General features: G+C 36.9%; 1 protein-coding gene across 9 annotated transcripts in view; it reads right to left on the reverse strand.

Moving 5' to 3' along the window:
• GIGYF2 (GRB10 interacting GYF protein 2) overlaps positions 1–25867 on the reverse strand; it is a 126284-nt gene that overhangs the window by 77279 nt on the left and 23138 nt on the right. For 5 of the 9 annotated variants that reach the window (XR_002643793.3, XM_022567985.2, XM_022567984.2 and 2 more), the window contains 6 exons: positions 24531–24614; positions 14915–15044; positions 13844–13939; positions 7036–7147; positions 2720–2831; positions 1818–1858 (listed from right to left, as the gene is read on the reverse strand). Coding sequence is in view for 8 of the 9 variants with exons in the window: in XM_022567985.2 (XP_022423693.2) it covers positions 1818–1858; positions 2720–2831; positions 7036–7147; positions 13844–13939; positions 14915–15044; positions 24531–24571 (532 nt within the window). In the remaining variant the exon portion in view is untranslated. The other 4 variants (XM_089916209.1, XM_089916208.1, XM_089916211.1 and 1 more) reach the window with 4 other exon arrangements.

Below are 25867 nucleotides of genomic sequence, written 5' to 3' on the forward strand. Positions count from 1 at the left end.
CTACATCACTTACATAGATCAATTCCAACAGTTCAGAGAGGCTGCCTAAAGTGACACAATTAGGAAGTGAGCAAGACCTGTCTAGAATCTGAGTCTCAATATAGATGCAGTATATTCTCCATTCAAGTCACAGAAGTCTCTTACTGTACTATTTATACATAAACTCTGCATCTGAAAATTAGATATAACTTTCCCTACACACACACCCCCAAAAAGAACTCCATTGGTATACTAATGCTATTTAATAAACAGACAACTAAGAAATGCAATCAAATACTTTTGTCTAGGAGGCTGAAAGCTTCTGAAAGAACTGTTCATGATTCTTTTACTTCAAAGAATCACATCTTCTATGTTAAGGATTAAGTTTTCTGCAAAGGCCCCATTATCCTTTCAGGTGAATGGAGTACAGACTGAAAGAGGGGGAAATTTACTGGAAAGTGGGAAGAGCAGCTCTAACTCCTGGCTTTACAGCTCACTTACCTGGGCCACCTGAGAAATCAGTGACGATATCTCGGACACATGATCAGGGAGACCACGTTGGAACTAAGTTAAAAAATGCTTGTGGAAACCAATCCAGATAGCATGACAGTCCCAACAAACTGAAGACAAGGAGATGCTAAAAATCATAAGGCCTACTTTTATATATGTACAAGCCCATATTACCAACTGCCAGCAGCAGCCTAATAACCCAAAATTGCTATGTCTGCTTCAAAGCATTTCACACCAAAATGCACTGAGTTGAACCTTTCGGTATCACCTGGATTTTTTTTAATGATCCTTTAATTCCATCCTCACAGAACCATACCGTAAGATGATCACCAGAACTGATCTCCCCCTATGCAGCAATCAATTTCTATTGAATAGGAATTATAATTTGAATATTACAGGCCTTTTTCCACCTCCACATTCTCCCACGGGTATTCACAAGGGTCATGCACAATTCTAACCCAGATGCCTCTAATTCCACCCATTTCTCTACACATAAGAAGCAAATATATGATAAGAACCATCTCTAACTTTAAAAAGAACAAATCATTCTGGAACCTTCAGTACTCAAATTATCTTAATTTGATGTCATAGGACATCTCACAATTGATCAATATGTCAGTGTGTCCCAACAAACTAGTTAAGTACTGCTGTTCTTGGAGAGAGTAAGATACAGTATGAGCAATTTTTTTTAATCTACAGTATTTTCAACAAAAGTGGATTACTTATAAAAAGAGAAGCTCAGAATCATTAACACAGTTTATTTAATAACCTGAAGTGAGCATCTTATTTAAAAAAGCATTCAATAAAAGCCACTACAAAATATTTTTATAGATCTATGTGGACACTGCCCTGAAAAAAAGAAAGATTATACATCAAAAAGACCAGATGAATAAACGACATTCACAGTAAGAACATTCACAGTTTTAGCCTTTGCTCTCTAATACAAAAGTGATCATTCTAGTATTTTCTCTATTTCTTCTCACCTGTGACATACTACCTGCACTGGAAAAGGAGTTAATAGCCTGCTTCCTAACTTGAAATTTCAATTCGTAAGACAGCCTTAATAAAAAATATATGTCTTGCAGAGAACACACAGACCTAAAAAGTTAAATCAAGTAAATCCTAATGGTTATATTTATCATCCCTGGTTTCATTCAATAAAGCCCTCAAATAACCATGGAACTCCAAATGCAAGCAATGCTACAACCCCATCTACTGGAGAGATGCAAGTAATTTTTAATAAATGTATCCTTATGTGTGAGCCTTATTAAGAACCAGTATCATGGAAATCTAGATAAAAATACTTCGAAACAGTAAGAAAGTCTTACCTACATCTTTTCGCCCTGGTTTTTCAAAACGTCTATCACCCCTAGAAAAGGTAAAAATAAGTTTCAAACAAATCTTGAGAGTAATACATAGATTTCCCATCTATGACACCCATTTTCCTATCTTTCTTAATAGCATTTCTTTCTTTTTCAAATTATAAAACAAATACACTGTTATTGCCTAACCTTTGGAAAATACAGAAAAGCACAAAGATGAAAACAAAAATATCCACCATCTCACCTACCAAAATTTGCTAGCTTCTACAGACACAGAAATGTTATTTTTTTAATTAGATACATGTTTTATTTTAGGTATCTGCTGTACAGAGCTTTATATACTGCTTTTAGAATGTGTTTTTACATATCACTAGATATTTTCAAAATTATCCTAACTTTAATGGTTATATACTATTCTACTGTGTGGATACACTATTATATAAGAAACCACACTGATATTAAGCTGTTTGGTTTATTTCGCATTATTTTATATTATAAATATTATCACAGTGGACATCTCTGTACATGTTATCTCTGTGCAACTGCCTTTGCTCATCTTGAAAGACTTCATGTAAAGTCACAAACAATATAGAGAAGATGCTTTGATTAACAGCAACGAACAGTAAAATGAAGATGCTTCCCACTGAGCACTAATCAAACAGCAAATCTAATTAACTATTAAATATCCATGCTGGCACAAAAATATGAATGTATTTATCTAGAATGCTTCTTCCTTTAAATAAGGATCATTTAAACATTTCTAACATAATTGATATTCAATTAACAGCATTTTTTGAAAAGGGAAACCTTGTAACTCTACAAAGAGCCTTCTCCTCTGCAGAAAGCGGAAAAGAAATGTTTTTTACACCAAGAAACCTTTATACCAAGATGTGGATCCTTTTAGTTACCTTTCCTCCCAGCTCTGCGACCTATGCATTTCCCTGCCACCTCCTCGACCAAACACACCCTCTACTTCATCAAAGCTTCTTTGGTAGAAACCACATTCACCTCTGCCTCTGCCTGAAAATAAGAAAACAGAAAAAATAACAGTCAGACGTCAACATCTGGCACAAGTTCAACATCAAACATTAATCTCTGAAGTTCTGTCTATATACAAAGTAGGATGTCTACATTTAAATATTTAGCAACGCCCACTGAATCTTTACCCGTGAGACCAATGACAGCACTGAAGTAGCTAGACCACAGGAGGGTAAAAAAACAAGTTAGAAAACTGTGTAAGCATCCCAGTTCCAGTCCTGAACAAGAAACAGTATCAACATTAAGCTCCTTAATAAAAAATTCAATTGTGAAATTCTAAGATCAGTAAACCAACACTACAAGTCAAACCTTTTATTGTATTATTTTCAACAAAAATGGAAGATGTGGAGAGTTTGAGAAGAGAGCAGATAAAGTACAAAAGGCAAGCACAAATGTCAAATTAATTTCTTTAACTCCGGAGAAAGGATAATTTAATTGGGTCAACTCTAAACTAACAATTTTGTGAACTAACTCCTTAAAGGATATTCCACAGCGACCAAAGGCACTCTTTCCCGTTTGCTCAAATCTTGAAGAAAAATATCAGGCAGCACTAAATATTCGAACTGCAGAGCCAGTAAGAATGTGTGGATGTAGGAATTTAGAGGCTCCAGTGGCTCAAGTGTACACTGGCCTTTACTGAAAGCAATTTGATTAATCTATCAAAATTTGACTCAACAATTCTAACTAGAATTTATCCTAATAGAAATACTCGCACAAATATGCAAATACATATATACAAAGATGTTCACTGCAATTTTTAAAAAAACAGAACTTAATCAGTAAAGGATTGGCTAAATAAATTGATAAAACAATTCAGCAGAACACCAGGAAGCCACAGAAGATAAAGTACTGACATTAAAAGAAATCTACATTATTCTGCTGAATGACAGAAGTATGCCCCAAAACAATACATATAAAAAAGATTCCATGTATATAAATGATATGGCTGCATAGTTAGGGTCAGGAACGATATAAATCCAAATGTTGCATCTGGGGCCAGAAGGCAGAATGCACTTTCAGCTTTATACTTTCTGTATAGTGTGAGGATTTCCCAACTAACCTGTGTGTTGGATACACCATTTGCATCCAACACACAGGTTAGAAAATTGGAGGGCAGGGAGGTGCCTAGGGATGTATTTATACCTAGATGAAATCTTAGCCATTATCCCTAGCTCAACTTCTCCCGCGGTATAAAACCACCCAAAGAAAAATGATGATGAATCTTGAATAAAAGCATGAATGCATTCCAAAGCTAAATACAATTGAGTTAAATAATTGTTTCAAATATCCATGCACTATTTCTACTTCTTAGTTATAATTCATCAAGAATTGACTCAATACAATTGTATTTCTATATGACATTATGGAATACAAAAATAATGCATAGAACTTTATGTACATAAATACCCTCTCAACTACTCCAAGTATCAATTTCTTCATATGTAAAATGGAAGTGGGGACTAGGGCTGAACTACAATAATCTTACCTTCCAGTTACCTTCCAGTTGTACCAACTTAACTTCAAGTCATTTTAAAGTCAATGTCCAGTTTCGTACCTCTATCCTCAGGAAATACATACATTTTATTTAAGATCCTAAAACAGTGTAATACAAACTGTTATATTACACTGGGGTGATCCCCTACAACAAGATTTTTAGGGTGAAAGAAAAAAAGTCCCCTGTCCTTTTAGAGAACAATTTTCTCAAGAAAACCATTAAGTACATAGCACCTTGGAAAAGTGTTTTATTCTGGAAACAGATGAATACGAAAAACAGCCTTCCAAAGTTGCCAGAAAAATAAGCAAACCACAGACAAAATATTTTCTGCCAGTTACGACTAGCACTGGCACTGGTCCTCCTTATGAGCCTAAAGCTTTATAAGTGGGCACAAAAAAAGAATCAGATTCTACAGCTTTCCAGCTTGTAAAATGTAAGGAACAATCTTCAAAGTACAAGGTCCATAATCATCTATAAATGTAGTCCCCATATGAGGAGGAGCAAGTAAATACAACACTGTAAATCTTTCATAAAGTTAAATTTAAATGACTGTCCTCTTGTCTGAGTTTTCACCCTATTCTTTGGGAGGATTAAAATATACTTCCTTTAATAATGATGAAGACAGTAGCTGACAGTTGTGTAGATATGCTTTACTGTTGAACATCTTAACCAGATAAATAAAAAGATGACAAATTCATGCTGTTTTCCTGTTTGTTTATTTAAATTTTACTAGTTCTCATGATATTCCGAAGTCTGGAAGTCAGTCGATTTTCACATCAAAGTTTTCTCAAGTTGGAAAGGCCCAGGATAATCATCTGATGTTAGTGCTGCCCGTGCAAAAAAAAGCCACATTAATCACTATTTATTTAACCTGTAAGTTAAAATTAAGTAATAAGTGAAGAAAACAAAACCACAGATTAAAGGTCTTATGAAACCATTAAAAAGAATCACAGTTGGGACAGTGGTGTTAGAAGTATTTTTCACCAAGTCAGTTCATTCATTTGACTAGTTTCACATCATTCACTCACATCAATGTTGATTAAGTCACTGCTTTTATCACAGTATCTTTTATACATGCCCCGTTTAAATTCTGAATGTAAGAGTTCTATCCTATGGGGATAACCCTACACACTTCAAAGAAACCAGAAGGCAGCAAGAAATTTATCAACCCTTCATTAGTTTCTTGATATGGAATATTTTTAAAGCCTATTTACAGAGATTGGTTGGTATTTGCAATACACAACATTGGTGGTCGCTTGAGGAACAAAAAACAGCTGCTTGTGGGCCATACTTCTTAATTAACATAAGATCTCTCAATGCCATGCCCTGAAAAGCATTAGCGGCAAAGATGCGTAAGTGCAACCTCTCCTCGCTGCCAGCCCACTGCAGAAAAACACAGGAAACACAGAAGGAGCAGGCCACAGCCATCCTCGGAACACCATCATCACACCACCGAGAAGCACAGATCTCAGATGAATTCTGGACCAATGGAATGTAATCGCATGCATATGGGAGTCTAAACGGCCTGTGGACCTTCTGAAACACAACACACACATGCTTAAATCTCCTTTTTTCCCAACAACCAATTCTTCCTAAAGCACCTCTTAAAATTACAAGGTATGTTTACACTTCTGCTATGATTTAACCAACTTAGAAGTAAAAGCTCAAGTAAAATATTTATATTACGAACATTAAGAATGCCCTTAAGGGGACTTCCCTGGTGGCGCAGTGGTTAAGAATCTGCTTGCCAATGTAGGGGACATGAGTTCGAGCCCTGGTCCAGGAAGATCCCACATGCCGCGGAGCAACTAAGCCTGTGCACCATAACTACTGAGCCTGCGAGCCACAACTACTGAGCCCGAGTGCCACAACTACTGAAGCCCGCGCACCTAGAGCCCGTGCTCCACAAGAGAAACCACTGCAATGAGAAGCCCGCGCGCCACAACGAAGAGTAGCCCCCGCGCGCCACAACCAGAGAAAGCCTGTGCACAGCAACAAAGACCCAATGCAGCCAAAAACAAAATAAAATAAATTTATTTAAAAACAAACAAACAAAAAAAGAATGCCCTTAAGTAGCAGAAGATCAACGAACCCCAAATAGGGAGCAGATATCAAAGAACAAGTATATCAAAATAAGAATTATTCTTCCAAGAAAAGACACAAATCTACACAATATGAAACTACAGATTAAATAAAGGATTACTGCATAATTTTTTTGTTGTTGTTCTACACCCTAAAATAGGTCTAGTATTGATCAGACAGCTTTTACAAATGCCTCTCTCTGGCTGGGGACACTCCTGGCACACAGCCTTATATGGCACAGACCCTGTGTCACAGAGGCCTGGCAGGGACTTGGGTGCCATTCCAGCAGCCAAGGCACTTCAGGGAGCTCTGGCTCTCAAAGTGTAAGGTCCCCTGGGGATGAGGATAATGGATATTTGCCAAAGATAACTAGGACCATCTAGAATCATTCACACTCAAATCTCTTAAGCTAGAATTACCCTCCTCTACTCCAAATCAGAGGTTGTGGAATAGATACGCTGAGAAACAGTTCAGAAAACAAATGTTCAGGACATTTATTAGGCAATTAATGTCAAAGAGCAGTCTTTTAAAAACCAAATATCAAAGTATTTTTAAAGCGATCTCCCTATCCTCTCTCTCCACCATTACTTGCTTCACATGAAAGCTCACCTCGCCCTCTTGAAGAACTCCGACCTCTAGGAGCCCCCACCACTGTGCCTCCTCCTCCTCGTCCTGTCAGTCGCAGGACAGCAGCACTGTTTACAGACATGGAAAAGTTTCTCTGCCAAAAAAGAGAGAAAGAAAAAAATGAATAAAACAAATAAAACTGCATGTTGTTCCTGGCCATCTCCCACTGCATCTATAAAATGGCACTTAATGACTACTAGAAATGGGAAACAATCACTACATGACCCACTAAGATGCTCCAAAACCTGATTTTAGCTGAAAATTTCAAATTAACATTTCAGATCAACAAACATTAACAACCAATGCCTTACACTATGTTAGGTTCTGTGAGGAAATATTCAGCAGACAAACTCTAAATGCTGTATGTATCCGGAAGCAGACAGGATATTTACGCATCATAATACATACAGAATACTCGGTAAAAGAGATCTGGTTTGAAAGGGTCCCTTAACTACAGAAAGGTGGAAATGACAGGGAGTCGCAAAAGGTCTGAATCAACAGTATGATAAAGAAAAAAATGATCATTTTGCCTCATTCTGCTCACCACTGTGAATTAGCAACTCCAACTAGTATTTAATAGAATGACAGGTATCAGGGGTGAATGGGGAAGGGCAAAGTAAGAACCTACATAAGATCAACCATCTAAACGGGTAGCGGGAGAGAATGTTTGAAAAAAATAAACAAAATCCCAATCGCTTGGTCTTTAGCCTGCACTTGCACCCACAGTCAATCTGGAAAAGGGTCAAATACAACAACAGCAGCGGGTGGGCATCCTTCAAACATGAAGCGGGACACAGGAAGACAGGAGGTCTGGGATTCAAAAATATGTTTTGTTGATACTTCTGGATAAATGGAATATACAGAAGTTAGGAAAAGGTAAAGCAAGAAGCAATTATAAAAATATTGAAAAATGATCTATAAGATATCAAAATCCTGGGCATTTGAAGGAGAATTGCGTACGAGAGTTCTAAACTCAGAAAATGTTGGAATATATCCTTACCTGAATACTTTCTATAAACTTAGAACCTAATAGACATCTGTGCAAAAATGCAGGTGTGGTAACAGTGTAGCAAAACCAACTTCAGCATGGCTGTAGCCAAGGGCCCTCCTGGCAAAGGGGCAAGAAGTGAGGCTTAAGAGCACACCAATCTGGAAGCAGCTACCTAAATCACAGGGAAATAGAATCCTGCAATTCAACTAATATTTTAAGTCCAAATTGTTTTCCACTGTGAAGTCCTGATTTGCTGTTCTGATTCAAGATCAATTGAAATGTGATGTCTACACCTCTTTTGAAGAAATCAACATGTAATTGGTTTTTAAAACTTCCACTTTCATTTCTGAACTTCTTGTTTTAATATATGGCTCATTTTCTCCTCATTACCTGTCATTACTTGTCTTTTTCAGAACTGCATTCAATACAATTTGTTCAGATAAATTTTAGAAACTTATCAATGGAAGTTTTTTCCTTTGACTTTTATAGGTATATAATCATATCATCAAGTAACTTCAACACTGAAGACTTAAAATGTAATTGATAACTAAAAACTAGAGGCAGATACCAAACTTGATTAGTACTTATTTCAAACTATTTTTTAATATAACTTAAAAAAAAAAATGTTGAAACAAATGCATTAATTTACCTTTTAACACAGAGTAACCAGTGGAGTTACTGAATAATGCCTCTGGGATCACAATTAAGCAAGACTATGAAGCCCCAAAATCTAGATTAATATATTCTAAAATTAAAAAAACAGAGGTCAGAGCTAACTGTATTATGTATACCAGGATCTGACACTGTCGAACACCTCATTACCAAAGTATTACATGTATGAAACTCAAATGCACCCATCTACGGCATTCAGGGAAACTCTCATATGCTTTCATACATCCTCACACATCGCAGCTGAAAGTGCAAACTGGTATAATCTCTGGAAGGCAATTTCTCAAAGTATATTTAAATGTCCATACCCTTTGACACAACAATTCCTCTTCTTACACATGTGAAAAATAACATAAGCAGAAAGATTTTAACTGCAGTGCTATTTGTAAAAGCAAAAATGGCAACCAGCTAAGTATCAACCAAAAGGAGCTAATTTAAAAATCATGGCCATCTATACAGGGAATTCTGTGCAGTTGTTTAAAAAAATGAGGCTGGAACTTCCCTGGCGGTCCAGTGGTTAAGACTCCAAGCTTCCACTACAGGGGGCAGGGGTTCAATCCCCGGTTGGGGAATTAAGATCCCACATGCCAAGCGGCGCAGCCAAAACATAAAAATTAAATAAGTAAATAAATAAATAAATAAATAAAATGGGTAACCATGTTAAAAAAAAAATGAGGCAACTCTATTTATTAGGGTGGACCATATAAAATGGCTAATATTCAACCATTTCTGATCCAGAAAGCTACAATTTCATACAGTCAGCCTAATATATCAATACAAAGATATAAAGCATAGCTGGAGTTAAGAGCATGGAGAGGCTAGACTGCCTGAGAGTGAATTTTGGCTCCTTTACTCAACTTCTCTGTGCCTCATTTTCCTCATCTATATAATGTGAATAGGAATCTACTTCGTGGGTTGTTGCAAGCACTTAACACATTAAGCAACAAGTGTTTAGAACAGTGTCTGATACATATTAAAAGCTAAATAAGTATCTGTTATTATTTCCCAAATAGATGCTCCGGTGAAAACAGTAAAGTGTAGAACTGTATGCATAGTATGCTACCATTTATGTGTATGTGTGTTTAAAGGAATAGATGCATAGACAGTTGCAGATGTATTAAATACCCTAGGAAGGGAACACAAGAAAATGGAAACAGTGGTTATTCCTGAGGACGAATGATAGGTAGCGAGAGTCTGGTTTACTCACAAACTTGCTTTTCGCTCTATGCACTTTGTGAATTTTGTATACACATGTATTATCTATTCAACGATGCATAAGTGATTTTCTTTGATGTCAAATAAATAAAACACACCAATCTGGTAGCAGCTACCTAAATTACAAGTGTAATGTGTAGAGTCATGCTTTTCAAACTGTGATAGACATACAGGGAAATGTCAAAACAAAGAGCAACTGGGAGATCTTATTTAAGTGTTAATTTTGTTCTAAGAAAACCTTTTACCTAGTTATATTTTACACATGCATGCATGTATATATATATGTGTGTATATATATGTGTGTGACTGTACTGGGGCGTGGGGGGGGGCAGGGCGTGGGTAGTGAGGGAATGTGCACAAGCAGAAAATTACCTTGCAGTTTAAAGATAAAATATTCCCTTCAGGTAACTTCAGGAACCAAGATATACAGCAAGAAGCTATTTTAGGTTATTAGAATTATTTACCTCCCCAATCAAGAGTAATAGGGTGAATAAGTATACAAAACTCTAGTCTACGAAGATCTAAGCAATTCCTGAACAGGTACCTGACCATCCAAAGTATACACTTCAAAATGTTAATGAACCTTTTGCCAGCTTTAAGTACTGTCCTACTCCAACATATTTTACAAAAAAGGCTACCAAGTGTCAGGAATTCCTAAATGATGCCCTTTTTTTTTTTTTTTTTGTGCGGTACGTGGGCTTCTCACCGCTGCGGCCTCTCCCGTTGCGGAGCACAGGCTCCGGACGCGCAGGCTCAGCGGCCACGGCTCACGGGCCCAGCCGCTCCGCGGCATGTGGGATCTTCCCAGACCGGGGCACGAACCCGTGTCCCCTGCATCGGCAGGCGGACTCCCAACCACTGCACCACCAGGGAAGCCCAATGATGCCTTTTTAAATGCTTCCAAAAATGCACCCCAATGGTCTTCTGTGATTACCATGAAAACTTCCCAATCCTTACATTAAGCCCTTGTAATTACAGCATCCAGACCGTAACACCTTAAGATAAACTTTTCCATTATAAAAACAAAATGAAGAGTTACTCCTTTAGTCATGCTAGAACTAATTTTGGTGTGTAGGTGTACTGCATACCTAACTTTATTCCTTTTCAAATTGTTAACCAACAGTTCCCAGCAGCATTTGTTGAATAATTTTTGATTTTTCAAATGATTTGTGTAGCCCTTAGTAAATACAATTTCTTAGAAATGTTACAGGATTTTTCTGAATGATTCAATTACTTTTTTTTTTTTTAATTAAAAGTCTATCACGTTTTGGTAACTAGTAGCAAGTCCTCCTCCCTACTTATTAAAAAGCTTTTCTGGCCCATGTAGTCTCTAAGAAATCCAGGCAGTCATTTAAGGAAAAATAAAAAGAAATTATTAAAAATATTCATACACAGTTGGAAAAATAATCACAAAACATTGAAACTGGTATACTGAGCTATATAAAAATTAGCTTCTCGGGCTTCCCTGGTGGCGCAGTGGTTGAGAATCTGCCTGCTAATGCAGGGGACACGGGTTCAAGCCCTGGTCTGGGAGGACCCCACATGCCACGGAGCAAGTAGGCCCGTGAGCCACAACTACTGAGCCTGCGCGTCTGGAGCCTGTGCTCCGCAACAAGAGAGGCCGCGATAGTGAGAGGCCTGCGCACCGCGATGAAGAGTGGCCCCCGCTTGCCACAACTAGAGAAAGCCCTCGCACAGAAACGAAGACCCAACACAGCAAAAATAATAAACGCCTACCCCCAACATCTTCTTAAAAAAAAAAAAAAAATTAGCTTCTACATTAAAAAAATCATAAATGAAATCAAATGCAATTAAAAATTTAGAAAATTTAACAGGAGGGCTAGCTCAAGAAAAAGATTACTATCCAAAAGAAAAACTGGCAAAGACAAGAACAAAAACTTAAAAGAAATATAAATGCAAACATCTGAGAAACTCTGCACTAGGGAAAGAAATGCAAAGTAAAACAATGGAAGAATATTTTATCCAAATCTGCAGAGAATTTTTTTCAATAAAAATAATGTTGGAAGTATAGAACAAAGCTTAGTATACACCATCACCTGCACAAAAAGGGGGAAAACACATTTACTTGGAAAAACACACAAGAAGCTGCTAACACTGGCTGCCTTTCGGAAAAGGAGACAGGTGGTTGGGGGAAAGGATGGGAGAGAGATTTTCTATTATATACTGTTCTGTAAATTTTGATTTTTAAACCATATGATTTATTGCTTATTCAAAATAATTAATTAATAAATAAAAATACTGAACGTGGCAGAAGTAATGGTAAAATGCTACAGGTATGGCAGCAGTGAAACAAAAGAAATATCCTCATACAAAGTTTCTTGAAAACAATTTAGCAGTATGGAGCGATTTGCTTTTATTTCCAAACTTTCAATTCTAATCAGCTGATCTATATGTCTATCCTTAAGCCACAGTTTTGATTACTGTAGCTTTGTAGTAAGTTCTGAAACTGGAAGTATAGGTCCCCAGCTTTGTTCTTCTTTTTCAAAATTGTTTTAACTACTTAGGGTCCCTTGCAATTCCACATGAATTTTAAGATCAGCTTGTCAGTTTCTACCCCAAAAGCCACTGGGATTTTGATGGGGATTGTACTGACAGTAGATCGATTAACAATATTAAGTCTTCCATGGCTTAATAAATGCTGATGCCTTTCCACTTATCTAGCCTTTAATTTCTTTCAACAGTGTTTTATACTTTTTATGTAAAAGTTTTATACCTCCTTATTCTTAAGTATTTTGTTTTTTTATTTTTGGCTGTGTTGGATCTTCGTTGCTGCACGTGGGCTTTCTCTAGTTGCGGCCAGCGGGGGCTACTCTTCGTTGCAGTGCACAGGCTTCTCATTGCAGTGGCTTCTCTTGTTGCGGGTCACAGGCCCTAGAGCACGCGGGGTTCAGTAGTTGCGGCATTTGGGCTCATTAGTTGTGGCGCTTGGGCTCTAGGGCGCACAGGCTTCAGCAGTTTTGGTGCATGGGCTCAGCAGTTGTGGCTCGAGAGCTTAGGTGCCCCGCAGCATGTGGGATCTTCCCTGACTAGAGATCAAACCCGTATCCCCTGCACAGCAAGTAAATTCTTAACCACTGCACCACCAGGGGAGTCCAACCAAGTATTTTGTTTTTAATACTACTGTAAATGGAATTGTTTTCTTAATTTCCTCTGTGAACTGTCCATTGCTGGTATACAGAAATACAACTGACTTTTGTGTACTGATTCTGTAGCATACAACTGTGCTGTATTCACTTAGTACACTATAAAACGACAAACACAAAATGTGCTACTTTCCAGCCCAAAACTCTAACTTTCTCACAATATCATTTAAAAAACTGGTGACAGGGCCACAACTACTGCAGCCCGCATGCCTAGAGCCCGTGCTCCACAACAAAGAGAAGCCACCGCAAAGAGAAGCCTGCGCACCACAACGAAGAGTAGCCCCTGCTCGCCGCAACGAGAGAAAGCCCATGTGCAGCAACAAAGACCCAACGCAGCCAAAAATAAATAAATTTATTAAAAAAGAAAAAATTGGTGACAGAAGAGCACATTTTTAAGCACATTGTAAGCTGAAGATCTACATTTTCCTTTAATGGTAAGAACTGGTAAAAAATTGGTGAGAATTCATGTTTTGCAGAACTGAAAAACTACGTTTCTGAAAAGAAGGCCCTCTCCCTCAAAAAATAACTCTTTCTCTCTACTCAAATCCATCTCCTTACACTCAACAGCTTCAGATCTAAAGCAGAATCTAGTCAACTGAGAGAGGCATCCAAACACCAAGAAAAGAGTAAGAAGGAAGCAGATCTGGGGGGAATGGAGGACACTCCTTAGCGCCTAAGTAGGAACTTCACATTTTCATGCCTCAGTGGGAAGGAACAAGGGTTTGACTGACGCTCAAAGGTAGACACAAACCTGTTCTTCTTCTGTAAAGGGTACAAGAGCCAACGGCGGCAGGGGTTCCTCCTGTAGGATAGGCAGAAATTCTTTATCCAGAAGGTCTGAAGGTATCTGTTTGACCAAACATATGACCAAGAGATTAATGCTATCCCTCCAATTACAAGAAGATAAAACAAGAAAATATTCTTTGATTCACCTGTTGCTGATGATTAAAAATACAGATTAAAGCTTATTCAGACACAATTAATATTCTGAAAGGGTCAAACATTAAAAACCCCAGCCACTCTCCCTGTCCTCCCATCAGACGACCACTCTCAGATTTGATATACAGCACTGACTCTGGTATTCCAGAGTGCACATTTAACTCAAAGCACAAGGTGGTAAGGAGAGTTTTACAAGCAACTGTATCTGTCCTAAGCAACCATCATTAAAATTTGATTCTTAATCCATAAAATTAAAAACAAAGTATACTTAAAAAATAGAAAATGTTATTTCTCACTAGTCAGGTAATGAAAGTGTATTTTATATAAAGCAGAAACTAACGCACCATTGTAAAGCAATTATACTCCAATAAAGATGTTTAAAAAAAAAGAAGTGTATCTTATACTGTTTGAGTGTTGATCATTTATAAGTAACACAAATGTGGTGTCACATTTTAAGATTTTGTCCCCACTGAAAATTTTATATTTAACTCAAAAGAAAAGAACAAGAGAAGCATCTGCCCTTCTCACTCCTAACTTCTAACTGGAAAGAAGAATAAGAGATGCAATAAAGAGAGAAGAGAAAAATTCTTCCTTCTCAGCCATCATACTGGGATAGAAATAGAGGTTAAGAGGAAATTAGTTAGACAAAGCATTAAGTCCTGACTACTCTCCTGTTTTCATGAAGCTTTCTACTCCTGTAATGAAATGTTAGGTCTTCTCTAAAAAAATAAACATTTAGAAGAGCCTCTGTAAACTACTGCAGGTTTCAAAGCAGGAAAAAAAAAGGTAGAGAGAAAAACCATGGCTGTTTCATATATCAGCACATAACTGTACATAACCTGAAATCTTATTCATAATTCTGAACTCTTTCCTACTTTCTTACCTTGTTGTCTTTAAGGAAAAGTGCTAACATTTCTTCTCTGCCATAACGATAGTCTGCTAATTTATACTTCGGCAATGCTGGAGAAAGAGGAGGGGATGTAATACTCCCACCACTGGACAGAGCTCGGAGCCTAAAATAGTAGACAGAATATAAAATGAAGTGTCAAATATTCTGGCAGTAAGGACTTTTTATTTTCATATAATATACTATAAAAATTTTATAAAAGAAAAAAGAAAAAAAACCCCATTATCTCAAAGTATCCAAGATTTTAGCTCTAATACAACCTGCTGTAATAGCTCACTAAGAAAACAGTTCATTGAGAAATAACTAGACAACCATTTGAAAATTCCTTAACTTAGAAAGTATCGTGGCATGTCTGTGAGAAGCTTAGGGGGTGAGATGGGGACACCTTTTTCCAAACTATAAAAATAACATATAATTAAAACAAAAGTCATATATCACCTTACACCCACTAGATTAATAAAAATTAATAAATCTGACAATACCAGTTGTTGGTAAGGATGAAAAACAATGTAAATTCTCAAGTAGTATTTGTGGGATTATAAACTAGAACAGCCACTTCAAAGAATGATTTGCTAATATTTAACAAAGTATGCTACACAAAAGAAAAAGCAAAATACAGAAGCTTATAAAAAAGATAATACTTTTATATATGCCCACAATATTTCATAATTCACTTTTAATGAAAGCAATTAGTGATTGGTGTAGAGAATTTAAAAATGCAGTGAAAAAAGTGCAGTACAAGGAGAAAAAATATAAAAGCCATATTTACTAAGAAAAAAAAAAGTAAAAATATACTTCGAGCTGATAATAGCAGCTGCCTCTAAGGAATGGAACTGGGAAAAGAGAAACATTTTAATTTTATAATAAGATGTTTTTATTTTAAAAAGGAGCGGGGTGCGGGGGAGAACCTCAGCAAAAAAATGGCAAGAGTATGATCGTACTGCCGCACTGCATCAACTAGCAAGTGGGAAAACTACCATCAGGAGTAGCTGATTATCTGGGAGTGGCCCAAAGTTCTATAAAGTAATAGATAACAAGGGTAAAAGGGACCATGGTACTGCAATGCAGTAGTTTAGCACAAAGGAAAATTCAACAGAAGCATTAAAATATATCCCCCAAATTGCTAAGCTTTATTGACAAAAAAGGGGAGGGGAGAATGGTCTACAAATTATACATTAAAAAGTGTGAAGGCCAAGCATAGTAAATACTTGCACATTATTCAAAAATGGCAGAAAAAAACAGTATGTACATAGTTAATATATAAAATGTGCTTACATGTAGAAAGCAATACCAAAAAAAAAGGAGTATGCATTAGTAAAGTGAGACTCTAGGGTTTTGTTTTTTATTTCAATGTTTCTGTCTTCTCTTTCCACTTATTTTTTAATGTTTTACTAGGGACAATTTTGAACATATATAAAAGTACCAAGAAGAATATAACAAACTGCCATGTACCCGTCACCCAGTCCCCAATCCATACTGCTCCTTCTGCAGCACCATCTAACCATCCTTTAATACTATTTTGAAGGAAATCTTTGGCTTTCAAGATTTTTGAGGCAAATTATTTTCAAGTTTTGAGAAAATCTTTTGAAGAAAAGTTATCTCATCTGTAAATATTTCAGAATGTTCTCTCTAAAAGATAAGGATTTTTCTTTTAAGTCTCGATTTTGCTGATTTTATCCCTGTGATATAGTTTAACATGTTTCTCTGTTCTCTGCATTTCATGTAAATTGGTGACTGGATGCAGAGTCCTGATCAGACCTGGCAAGACTACTTCCATGTGGTGGTGTGTTATTCCATCAGGAGACACATACTGCCTGGTTGGTTTTGCGAGGCTAAGCAGTCCCTGACGACCAAAGCTTAGATCCTTAAGTTCACTAAGGTTGCAAAGTGACTTTATCATTTCTTCTTTATTTGCTAGCTTGAACAGTTCTACAAAGAGAAACTTCCCTCTTACACTATTTGGTATTACCTAAGAGGATTATAGCTCATGTAAGAAAGGAAGGAAAAAGCCTTCATTCTTCCTTTTCACTTATTAATTTTCAAAATAATGACTTGGTTCACTAACATCCTCCAGTAGTAACAAATTATTTTTTATTAATGTATTTCAGTTCACTGCAATTATTCTTAGCAATACTCAAACTATCTCATATTTGCCCAGTGGGAGAGGCTTCAGGTTGGCTCCCAAGTCCTTCTGACCCAACCCTAGTAGTCTTTAACAGCTTCTTTTCTATCTGGTATGTCAAATGTTCCCAAATCAGCTTATTTCTTGCCTCAGACTTAGAATCACCATTTCACCAGGGAGTCTGATCCTCTTTAGTAATATATATATTAAGACACAATCTGGGTGCTAGCAGTGTTCACTGCTACTGGGTTGGTCTTTCAATTTTCTTTCCAATTATTCTTGGACTCAGAGGTCACTGAGTCTAACTCCTACAAGACAAGTTAAACAAACCAGTAAGAAAACAACATGCCCACAAAGGAGTGATCCAACCACTGCTGAAGGACCTTCCGGTACAGTGGTTTGTGTCAAATTCATGTACATTTGAGCTCTTTCCTGAGAAAGTGGAATTAATATCCACTAAGAACTGAAGCTGGGAACGTTACACATACATTACCCCATTTAAGTTCCACAACAACCCCGATATAACAGATGAGAAAAATGAAGCCAAGGAGTTAAGCAATTTGCCCACAATCACCACCAGCAGAACAGAGTCCAAAACTAGGTTTTTATGACTAAAAAGACCAAAATCTTTCCAAATTTTTATTTAAAATAGCCACAGTTTATTCTGCCAAAAAATAATTTTAAATATATATACATATATATATAATTAATATATAATTTTAAAATATCTTTCTTATACTGAGTCAATAAATATGCTCCCCAAGAGTTTCTACCACTAGAGGGCACATCTAAGCGCTCTTCCAAGTGAAAATCATCCCAGTATTTGCAGTTATTTCATCTCACCAGAGACTTTCCCTCTCACTCCCCAACATCCCTAATTTCATCTGCTCCTCACAAGGTTTCAAATACACCCACAAACCCCACCGGCTTTCCATGCCTGTGAACCGAACACTTCTTATAGGCACCAGACCTAAAAAGTAACACGACCAGAATGCATACTCAAGAGATTCCTCTAGCTACTGTGAAGAGAACAGACCAAGGCAGGCTGAGAGTAATTCAAACTTGGAGAAGATGGTAGCCTGAATCAGGATAATGGCTGTGCTATACTAAATAATTAACAAACCCTATCCCAAGTCTTCCTTCACCTACAGATATCTGGAAAAGCTAAAACATATGTGGATAATGTCTCTCCCTAAAAATCCACCAGTGACCTTTAACTCCTCTAGGATCTTGCGCCATACAACCCTCTCTTAGAAATTCAACCCTTCCCTATTGGCTTTCCCCTCATCTCTAAATATACCTCATAGTGATTTGTTTAAAACTCCTCTAATGTAGCATCCCCCTCTACCTATGCAGCACTGGTCATCTTTCCTCTTCATTTCAGAGACATCTCCACATTCTCACTTCCCAATCACTTCAAAACCCAGCGCAACCTGGCTTCTCCCCTACCACTCCACTGCTCTAGAAAGTTCAGTAACCTCAACACCAGGCCCAAGTGAAATTTCTCTACCCTTATCATCTTCATCTTCCTCTAGCCATATGGAGATCTGTTTAACACAGGAGGCCCAGTGCCACTCCTAGCAGTACTAGTAGTAACTGATAGGTAGCAGCAGCAGGGCTGTCTAAAAGCCTCCCGGTACTCCACAGTCCTCACTTGTTAACTGTTGTCCAAAATCCAAACTTCAGCTTAAAAAAGTAATTTAGAATTTCAATGTAGATGTGTGAAGACACACGAATCAAAAAGCACTTCTGTGTAAGTTCAGAATTCTCAATTCCAGCTCTGACTCTTCACTAGAGAGTAGGGTTTTCTTATTCAACCACTCACAGCCCTTAAAGTTTATCATATCCAACACCCTACTTATCAGTTTATTCATCCCAACCTCCTTCATCACCTGTATTCCCAAAGGCAAGTAAGGATACCACCATCTACTCAGCCACTGGATTAAGAGTATGGAAATCATCCTTTACTCCTCACCTTCTATCCATCTCCCATAACCAAGTACAACATCCCACCAGTTTTAAATCCTGTATCTCTCAAACCATCCCCTGATCAAGTAACCTATTATTGTTCACACTTTTATTTCTTACCTCGACTGCTGCAGCGGCATCCTAAACTTAATTAGTCATAGTCCATCCTCCACACTACTACCAGTTATTTATTTCAAATGCAAATCTGAATAAAACACTCCCTGCTCAACAATTCTTCACTGGTACACAATGATCAAATAAAATCCAAAGCTTCTTAACATAAAAGGGCTACCTGTAAGCTCTTCTCTCCCACACTTCACATTACAGTAAAGGCAAATGTCTTGGAATTCCCCTCTTAAACCTACACTTTCCTGTCCCCTTGTCTTTACACATGCCTTTTCTATCTGGAATATTTTTTCTAATCTAGTATTTTTTCACCTGGGGTGTGGAGGGGACTGCCTGGAAGCAGACAGATTAAGTGGAAAGGAGGAAAGGAAAAGAACAGAGACAAGGAGGAGGATGGGGGTTGGAAAGAGAGTGGTAGGAGGGAAAGGAGAGAAATCTACACACAAGTATCTGCCCAATGTTCATGGAACTAACTGTCTAGTGGGAAAAAAAGCTAATAAACAGTCATACAAATAGAGAGCTAGTGAAGGATTCTGGAGAAAACTTGATCCAATTTACATTTTAAGATTACTTTGGCTGCAGTGGGGAGAGCAATTAGAAGAAAGAATGGAAGCCGGGTAACATCAGAAGGCCACTCCTTATAGTTTATGTCAGAGATGATGCTGGCTTACACTAGGGTAGAGGCAATGAAGATGGAAAGAAATGAATGGATTCAAGAGATATTTTAGAGGTAGAATTGACCCAACATTGTGGTGGAATAGACATAGGGATACAGAAGTAAAAGAAAATATCCAGGATAACTCCAAGACTTCTGGCTTGAGGAAAGGGGCACACTGTGGTATTAAGATGAAATAAAAGAAGAAATTTAAAAGAGCAAAATTCATAAGTTCAGTTTTGGAAAACTATGAAGGATGAGATGCCTACAGGCATCAAATGAGCAGCTGAATATCCTGTACTGGCATTATACTCCCTTTACAGCACTGACATTACTGTGAAATTATTTAGTGTCAGCTTCCCCACTAAATAATTCAAAAGTAGGTACCATGTCCTTTATCCTTGTTGCCTCAGCACCTAACCCAAGACATAAAACATATGAGGCACTTGATAAAATGTTTTCTAAACAACTTTTAATATTCTCTTCTAAAATACACCCTAGGATAACATCTAATTTACCATTCCTTCAGATGACAGTTATCTTTTACTCTTTTTGCAAACTGGGACTATTAATGCATTCCATCCCCTAGAACATCTCTCATTTTCTCCACAATTCCACAAAGATCATGAATAGTAACCTAGCAATCTCAGGTTTGAATTCTCTTGCCCCCATATCCCCCACCCTAAGATTTGAATCATTCAATATTTATTTACTAAGTACCTACACTAGCTAAACAATGGACTTACCAAAATTGAGAAATACAGTGCCTTTCTTAATGGAATTAGTTCTTTTCTGAGTAAGGTAAACACATATAAAGAGACACAGTACAAGGTCATAACTACTTTAACACAGGTCTAAACAAAGTGCTTTGGGAAAAACAAAAGTGCCTCATTCATTTTTGCAAGGAAAGACCTGGGGAAACTTCCTTAAGGCCATGGAGATGAGACAGAAATACCCCAAATGAGGCTCCTTCCCCATAAAGCCAGGTAACTGTCTGCAATTATTCATTCCGCTATAATAAATTCCTTTATTATCCAGACTTATCTAAGTAGATTTTGAACGCTCAAAATAAAAATAATAAATAAGTAAAAATCCCAAAATAAAGCAAGTTACAATGAATTTGTCTTGCTTTTTAAAAATGTCTTGAAGTATACAATTATTTGCAAACAAGAAAGAATATGAGGATACAAACCAAAATATTAACAATGGTCCTTTGAGTGGCATGATTAAGGGTAATTTAGATCTTTTCTTTCTCCTTTTGTACTACTGCTTCCTCCAAGGTTTTATGGAATGAGCGTGAATTATTTTACTACTGGGACTAACAACAAAAAAATTCTTTAAAATCCTAAATCTACTAGATTTAGAACTAAAAAAATTTTTTCTTCAAGGTGGTACTCTGTGTTCTGTCAAGGGTGAAGTAAACAGACAGGGGATGGGAATTAAATTCATATAATCCTTCTTGTGGTCAGTCTGTCCATATATCATCCAAAGCCTTAACAATTAAACTTTTGATTTAATAATTCCATTTCTAAGATATTACTCCAAAGGAGTAATCAGCAACACAAAAAGAACTGTTCAAGGATGTGTATACATACTGACAATAGCAAGTTAAAAACTTTCCTTTCCAACAATTCACTCATTCATTTAACAAATATTTATTGAGTACCTACTATGTGCCAGGCACTGGAGATACAGCAATGAACAAACAGTACAAAATCGAGACCAAAGTACTTGCCCTCGAAGGAGCGCACAGTCTAGTGGGGGCTGGAGGATGGAATATAAATAATAAAGAAAATAAGTAAAATATTTGGCATGTTATATTTTGATATAGACCATGAAGAAAAAAATTAAACAGGAAAAGGGAGGTAGGGAGTAAGGGCAGTTGTTATACAGGTGGTCAGAAAACATCTAAGGTGGTAATATTTGAGTAAAGTTTTAAAGTGACCCTTGTTTTATACCTAAAAAATGATTTACTCCTCCATTAAATCTATCTCACTCTTTTAAAAACTGCTTTGGTAATTACATAATACATTTCTTTATCCTAAATATAAAGATACACTAAGACCTAATGATTCTTCCAGACCTACCTTAAAAAGTCCATGCTTATGGTCATTCATGGTCTGTCCCTAGCACAATTTTCAATGCTCTCCCATCTTCACTACTGTCAAATAAATCTCTTCCTTTTACATCACTTACTGAACATTATGTTTTACATCATTATAAAAATGATGACCTTAGTAGAAAGAATACAGTATCCCTAAATGTTTCTGTATGGTTCAGTTACACACAGATTCAGCGTAATCACTCTAAACTTTGATTCTCAAGTTATTCTGGACACAGCTCCTTACCTCAAGTTTCACAATGAATGTAATGTTACATGCAGAAAAAACACAGCGGCAGTCTCCATTCATACTTCTAGATCAGGGTTACCTGAGTTACTTCAAGGTCTCATATATTCCCTTTGCCAGAAGAAATTTTGAAAGATGGTGCAAAGAAGGCAGTGTGCCTACTTAGACCTTTGCTCCTCAGTTTATCAGCATTTCAGGTGACTAAGGGAAGGCTCCTAAATTCTAATGCCTGCAGGGTAACAGAGGTAACAGTTAGGTAAAGCTACTGCTTAAGCATGGGACTGGTAACTTTCCTCTGCTAAAGCTACGTCAATTCAAATTTTGTGTAAAACACTGGGCTGATCAAATAAAACACCATCAAACAAAACTTCAGAGTACCGATGAAAAGGATGTGTAAGACGCTACTGATAGACTGGGTCAATGACTCACTGAAATGACTTTGGGAACCCATGGTTTAGGACAGGGGCCAGCAAACTTTTTTTTGTAAATGGCCAGAGAGTAAATATTTAAGCTTTTTGAGCCAGATGGCCTCTGCTGTAACTACTCAACCTTGCCACCAGTGTGAAAACAGCCAGATACTATGGAAACAAATGAGCGTGGCTGTGTTTCAACAAAACTTTACAGTCCCGTGGCCGTAGTTTGTCAACCCATTCAGCATGAAGTTAAATGTGTAATGATTCTAAAACAATCACCAGGAGTGCATTTTTTTCCTTTTGTTTTAGCTAAATTCCTGGTACTGTCTCTCATTGTTATTTCTTAATAGAGAGATACTGGAAGAAAAAAAAAAAACTACCTTAAATTAGCTGACAATTTTAATCATGTTTTTACAAAGAAAGAGACAAGAGACTGTGTAAATACAAAAGAGCAGCAGTTACAAATTCTAGATGAAGGCAGAGAAGCTGCACACAAAATGCTTTACAAAGTGGGCTATACGAATTTAAAGCCACCTGGTAAGATGTGAATAAAGTTTTAGCTCCAAGAATGTTCATCAACGATATTTTTATAATAATGAAGAACTGAGAGCAGCCTGTATGTGCTGCATCTAGAAGACTAGTTGAATAAAATGATGGTACATCCATACAATGCAACCATTTAAAGTAACAGGAAATATTTATTGATAAAAAAAGATATTGCTGATGTGGTTCTTTTTTAAATGCAGGTTACAAAACGGAATGTACAGTATGATCCCATTTTTGTGAAAATAAATGTACATTTACACAAATAAGCATACACAAAACTACCTAGAAAGATACACCAACCTATTTACAATGGTTACCATGGACAGTGAAATTATGGTGATTATATCTTCTTCTGGATTACTTGTAATTTCTAATTTTTCAAGAAGTATATATTGATTTGGTAATAATAAGAACTAAAAAAGGTGCAGAATTACTTAGGGCAACATTTCCAAAATAAACTCCCAAAGTACATAAGTTGCATCAGTTCTTAGAATTTCAAATAGTGATTTCTCCTCAGTCTCCAAATGCTAGCTATAAGGGCCAAGAAAACTTAGGAAATACACATAAAAAGAAATGCATATAATAAGGTAAGTTAATAAGAGTCCTCAAATAGGGAGTCACTACAGGAAGTCTGGATCATTTATCAAACCACCACCACCTAAACAAACAAGAATATTTAAGAGACTATTCCAATTTATCTATTTTATATACTGCCTCTGGTTCAACGTTTGAATGGAAAAAGCAACTATCATTATTCACGCCACTGATGAGAGGATCTTCAATCACCAACTTCGGGGGGAAAGGAAGAAGGGGGGAAAAAGTCACACTACAAGGTGATGGATCTCAAAATTCCATGAGAATTTCATATTCGGGGTCCAAACATATCTGTAAGAGACTCAAAGGTCAATTAATTATTATGGAAATGCTAACCCGATCCTAAATGGGATGTTAATAGCCAGTGTAATTCTGGATCACCTGCCTAGCCCATCAATAAAATAAAACTCAAATAATAATTTAATAAAAACTATTTTTTCAAATGAGTATATGAATAGCCCTCACAAACAAACACTGTAGCAGAAAGCATACACACACAAAAATGTTACAATTATATAAAGTTATATATGCACCTAGATAAGGGCTCAAGCACAAATAATTTACTAGGGTGGTGGGACTCTGGGGAGTTTTAAATCCATTATCATTACACAATCAAAACAGGAAGATTTTTTAATGAAGTATAAATGTGGTCACTAAGCAAATATAATTTATTCCTAGACTAGCTATACTGTTTCCAAGCAGACACATAAAGCAAAGTCTCAAAAACATGCACGTTTTATAAACCCCCCAACACGGGCACAAACACCTACTACTGTGCTAGTCATCCAATATCGAACAGGATGAGATTCTGAAAACTCACCATTCAGGCCCGAAGTTCAGCGTCTGCGTTTCCGCTGCCATTCTTTTCCGTATGTTTACAATAGATTTTTATTTGAGGAGAAACCTGTTAAAGAGAAAAATATCTCCATACAGTTGGTCAAGACTAAATGCAGAATTCCAGCCCAGAAAGTATAGTTAGGGAGTGTGTTCTGCTTGTGGCTCCTCTCAACCAGTCACCAGAATGAGGTCTCTTAATCCCTATTTATAACAATATAGCAGGCAAAGTAAAAATGAATAAATCCACCTTTACATCCCAATTCACCATCTTTTTATGTTTACGTGGGGAAAGGAGGCATGGTACAAGATGATGCTGGTGAGATAGGTGGTAGAAGACCATGCAGGGCACTGGGGACCAAATTAAGGATTTCCTTTTTTAGCCTTCGAGCAATGGGGAGGGAATGAAGGGTAACAGATTTACATTTTAATTTGTGTTACTCCCTTGCAATGGCTCTCCCATCACCATGAGGTGTATCAAAGATTCTCCTTACCTATCTCACAGCTTCCGCCACAACTCTCCTCTCCCCACTGTCTGCTTAGCCCTTTACACTCTAGTGATTCTTTAAAAGTTACCTTGGACCATCAAGTTAAAATAATAAGCTAATCAATTTCATGAGTGATCCTTCAAGAACAATTTCAAGATATCAGACCTTAAAGTGAAGTAAGTCAGACAGGGAAAGACAAATACTGTTTATTACTTATATGTGGAATCTTTAAAAAGCCAAACTCATAGAAACAGAGAGCAGAGTGGTGGTTACCAGGGGCGGGGGGTGGGGGAAATGGGGAGATATTGGTCAAAGGTACAAACTCCAGTTATAAGATTAACAAGTTCTGGGGAATCTAATGTACAGTGTGGTGATTATAGCTAATAATACTGTATTGTATACCTGAAAGTTGCTAATACTACTGTATTATATACCTGAAAGTTGCTAAGTTGCTAAAAAGAGTTTCTTTTTCACAAAAAACGAAATGGTAATTATGTGATAGGATGGAGGTGTTAGCTAATGCTATGGTGGTAATCATTTTGCAATATATAAATGTAGCAAATCAACACATCTGACACCTTAAACCAACACAATGTTATGTCAATTATATCTCAATAAAGTTGAAAAACAATGACATGAGAGTTTAGAAAACAGAAAATACTGTAAACATTGTAACATACTGTTAATATGTCCAAGATGTATCACATCACCCTGACTGTTGCTGTTTAAAAGATCTAAAAACAATAAACTAGAAATTGGTCTAAAACACAGAAACGGCAAAGTAAAAATGTGCTAACGTCCAGAATCAGCTATTTATCTGCCCTCTTCCTGGAAA

The sequence above is a fragment of the Delphinapterus leucas genome, chromosome 8 (genome assembly GCF_059928025.1).
Source record: "Delphinapterus leucas isolate spDelLeu-1000000601 "Yukka" chromosome 8, BTC_Dleu_Yukka2, whole genome shotgun sequence".
NCBI lineage: Eukaryota > Metazoa > Chordata > Mammalia > Artiodactyla > Monodontidae > Delphinapterus > Delphinapterus leucas.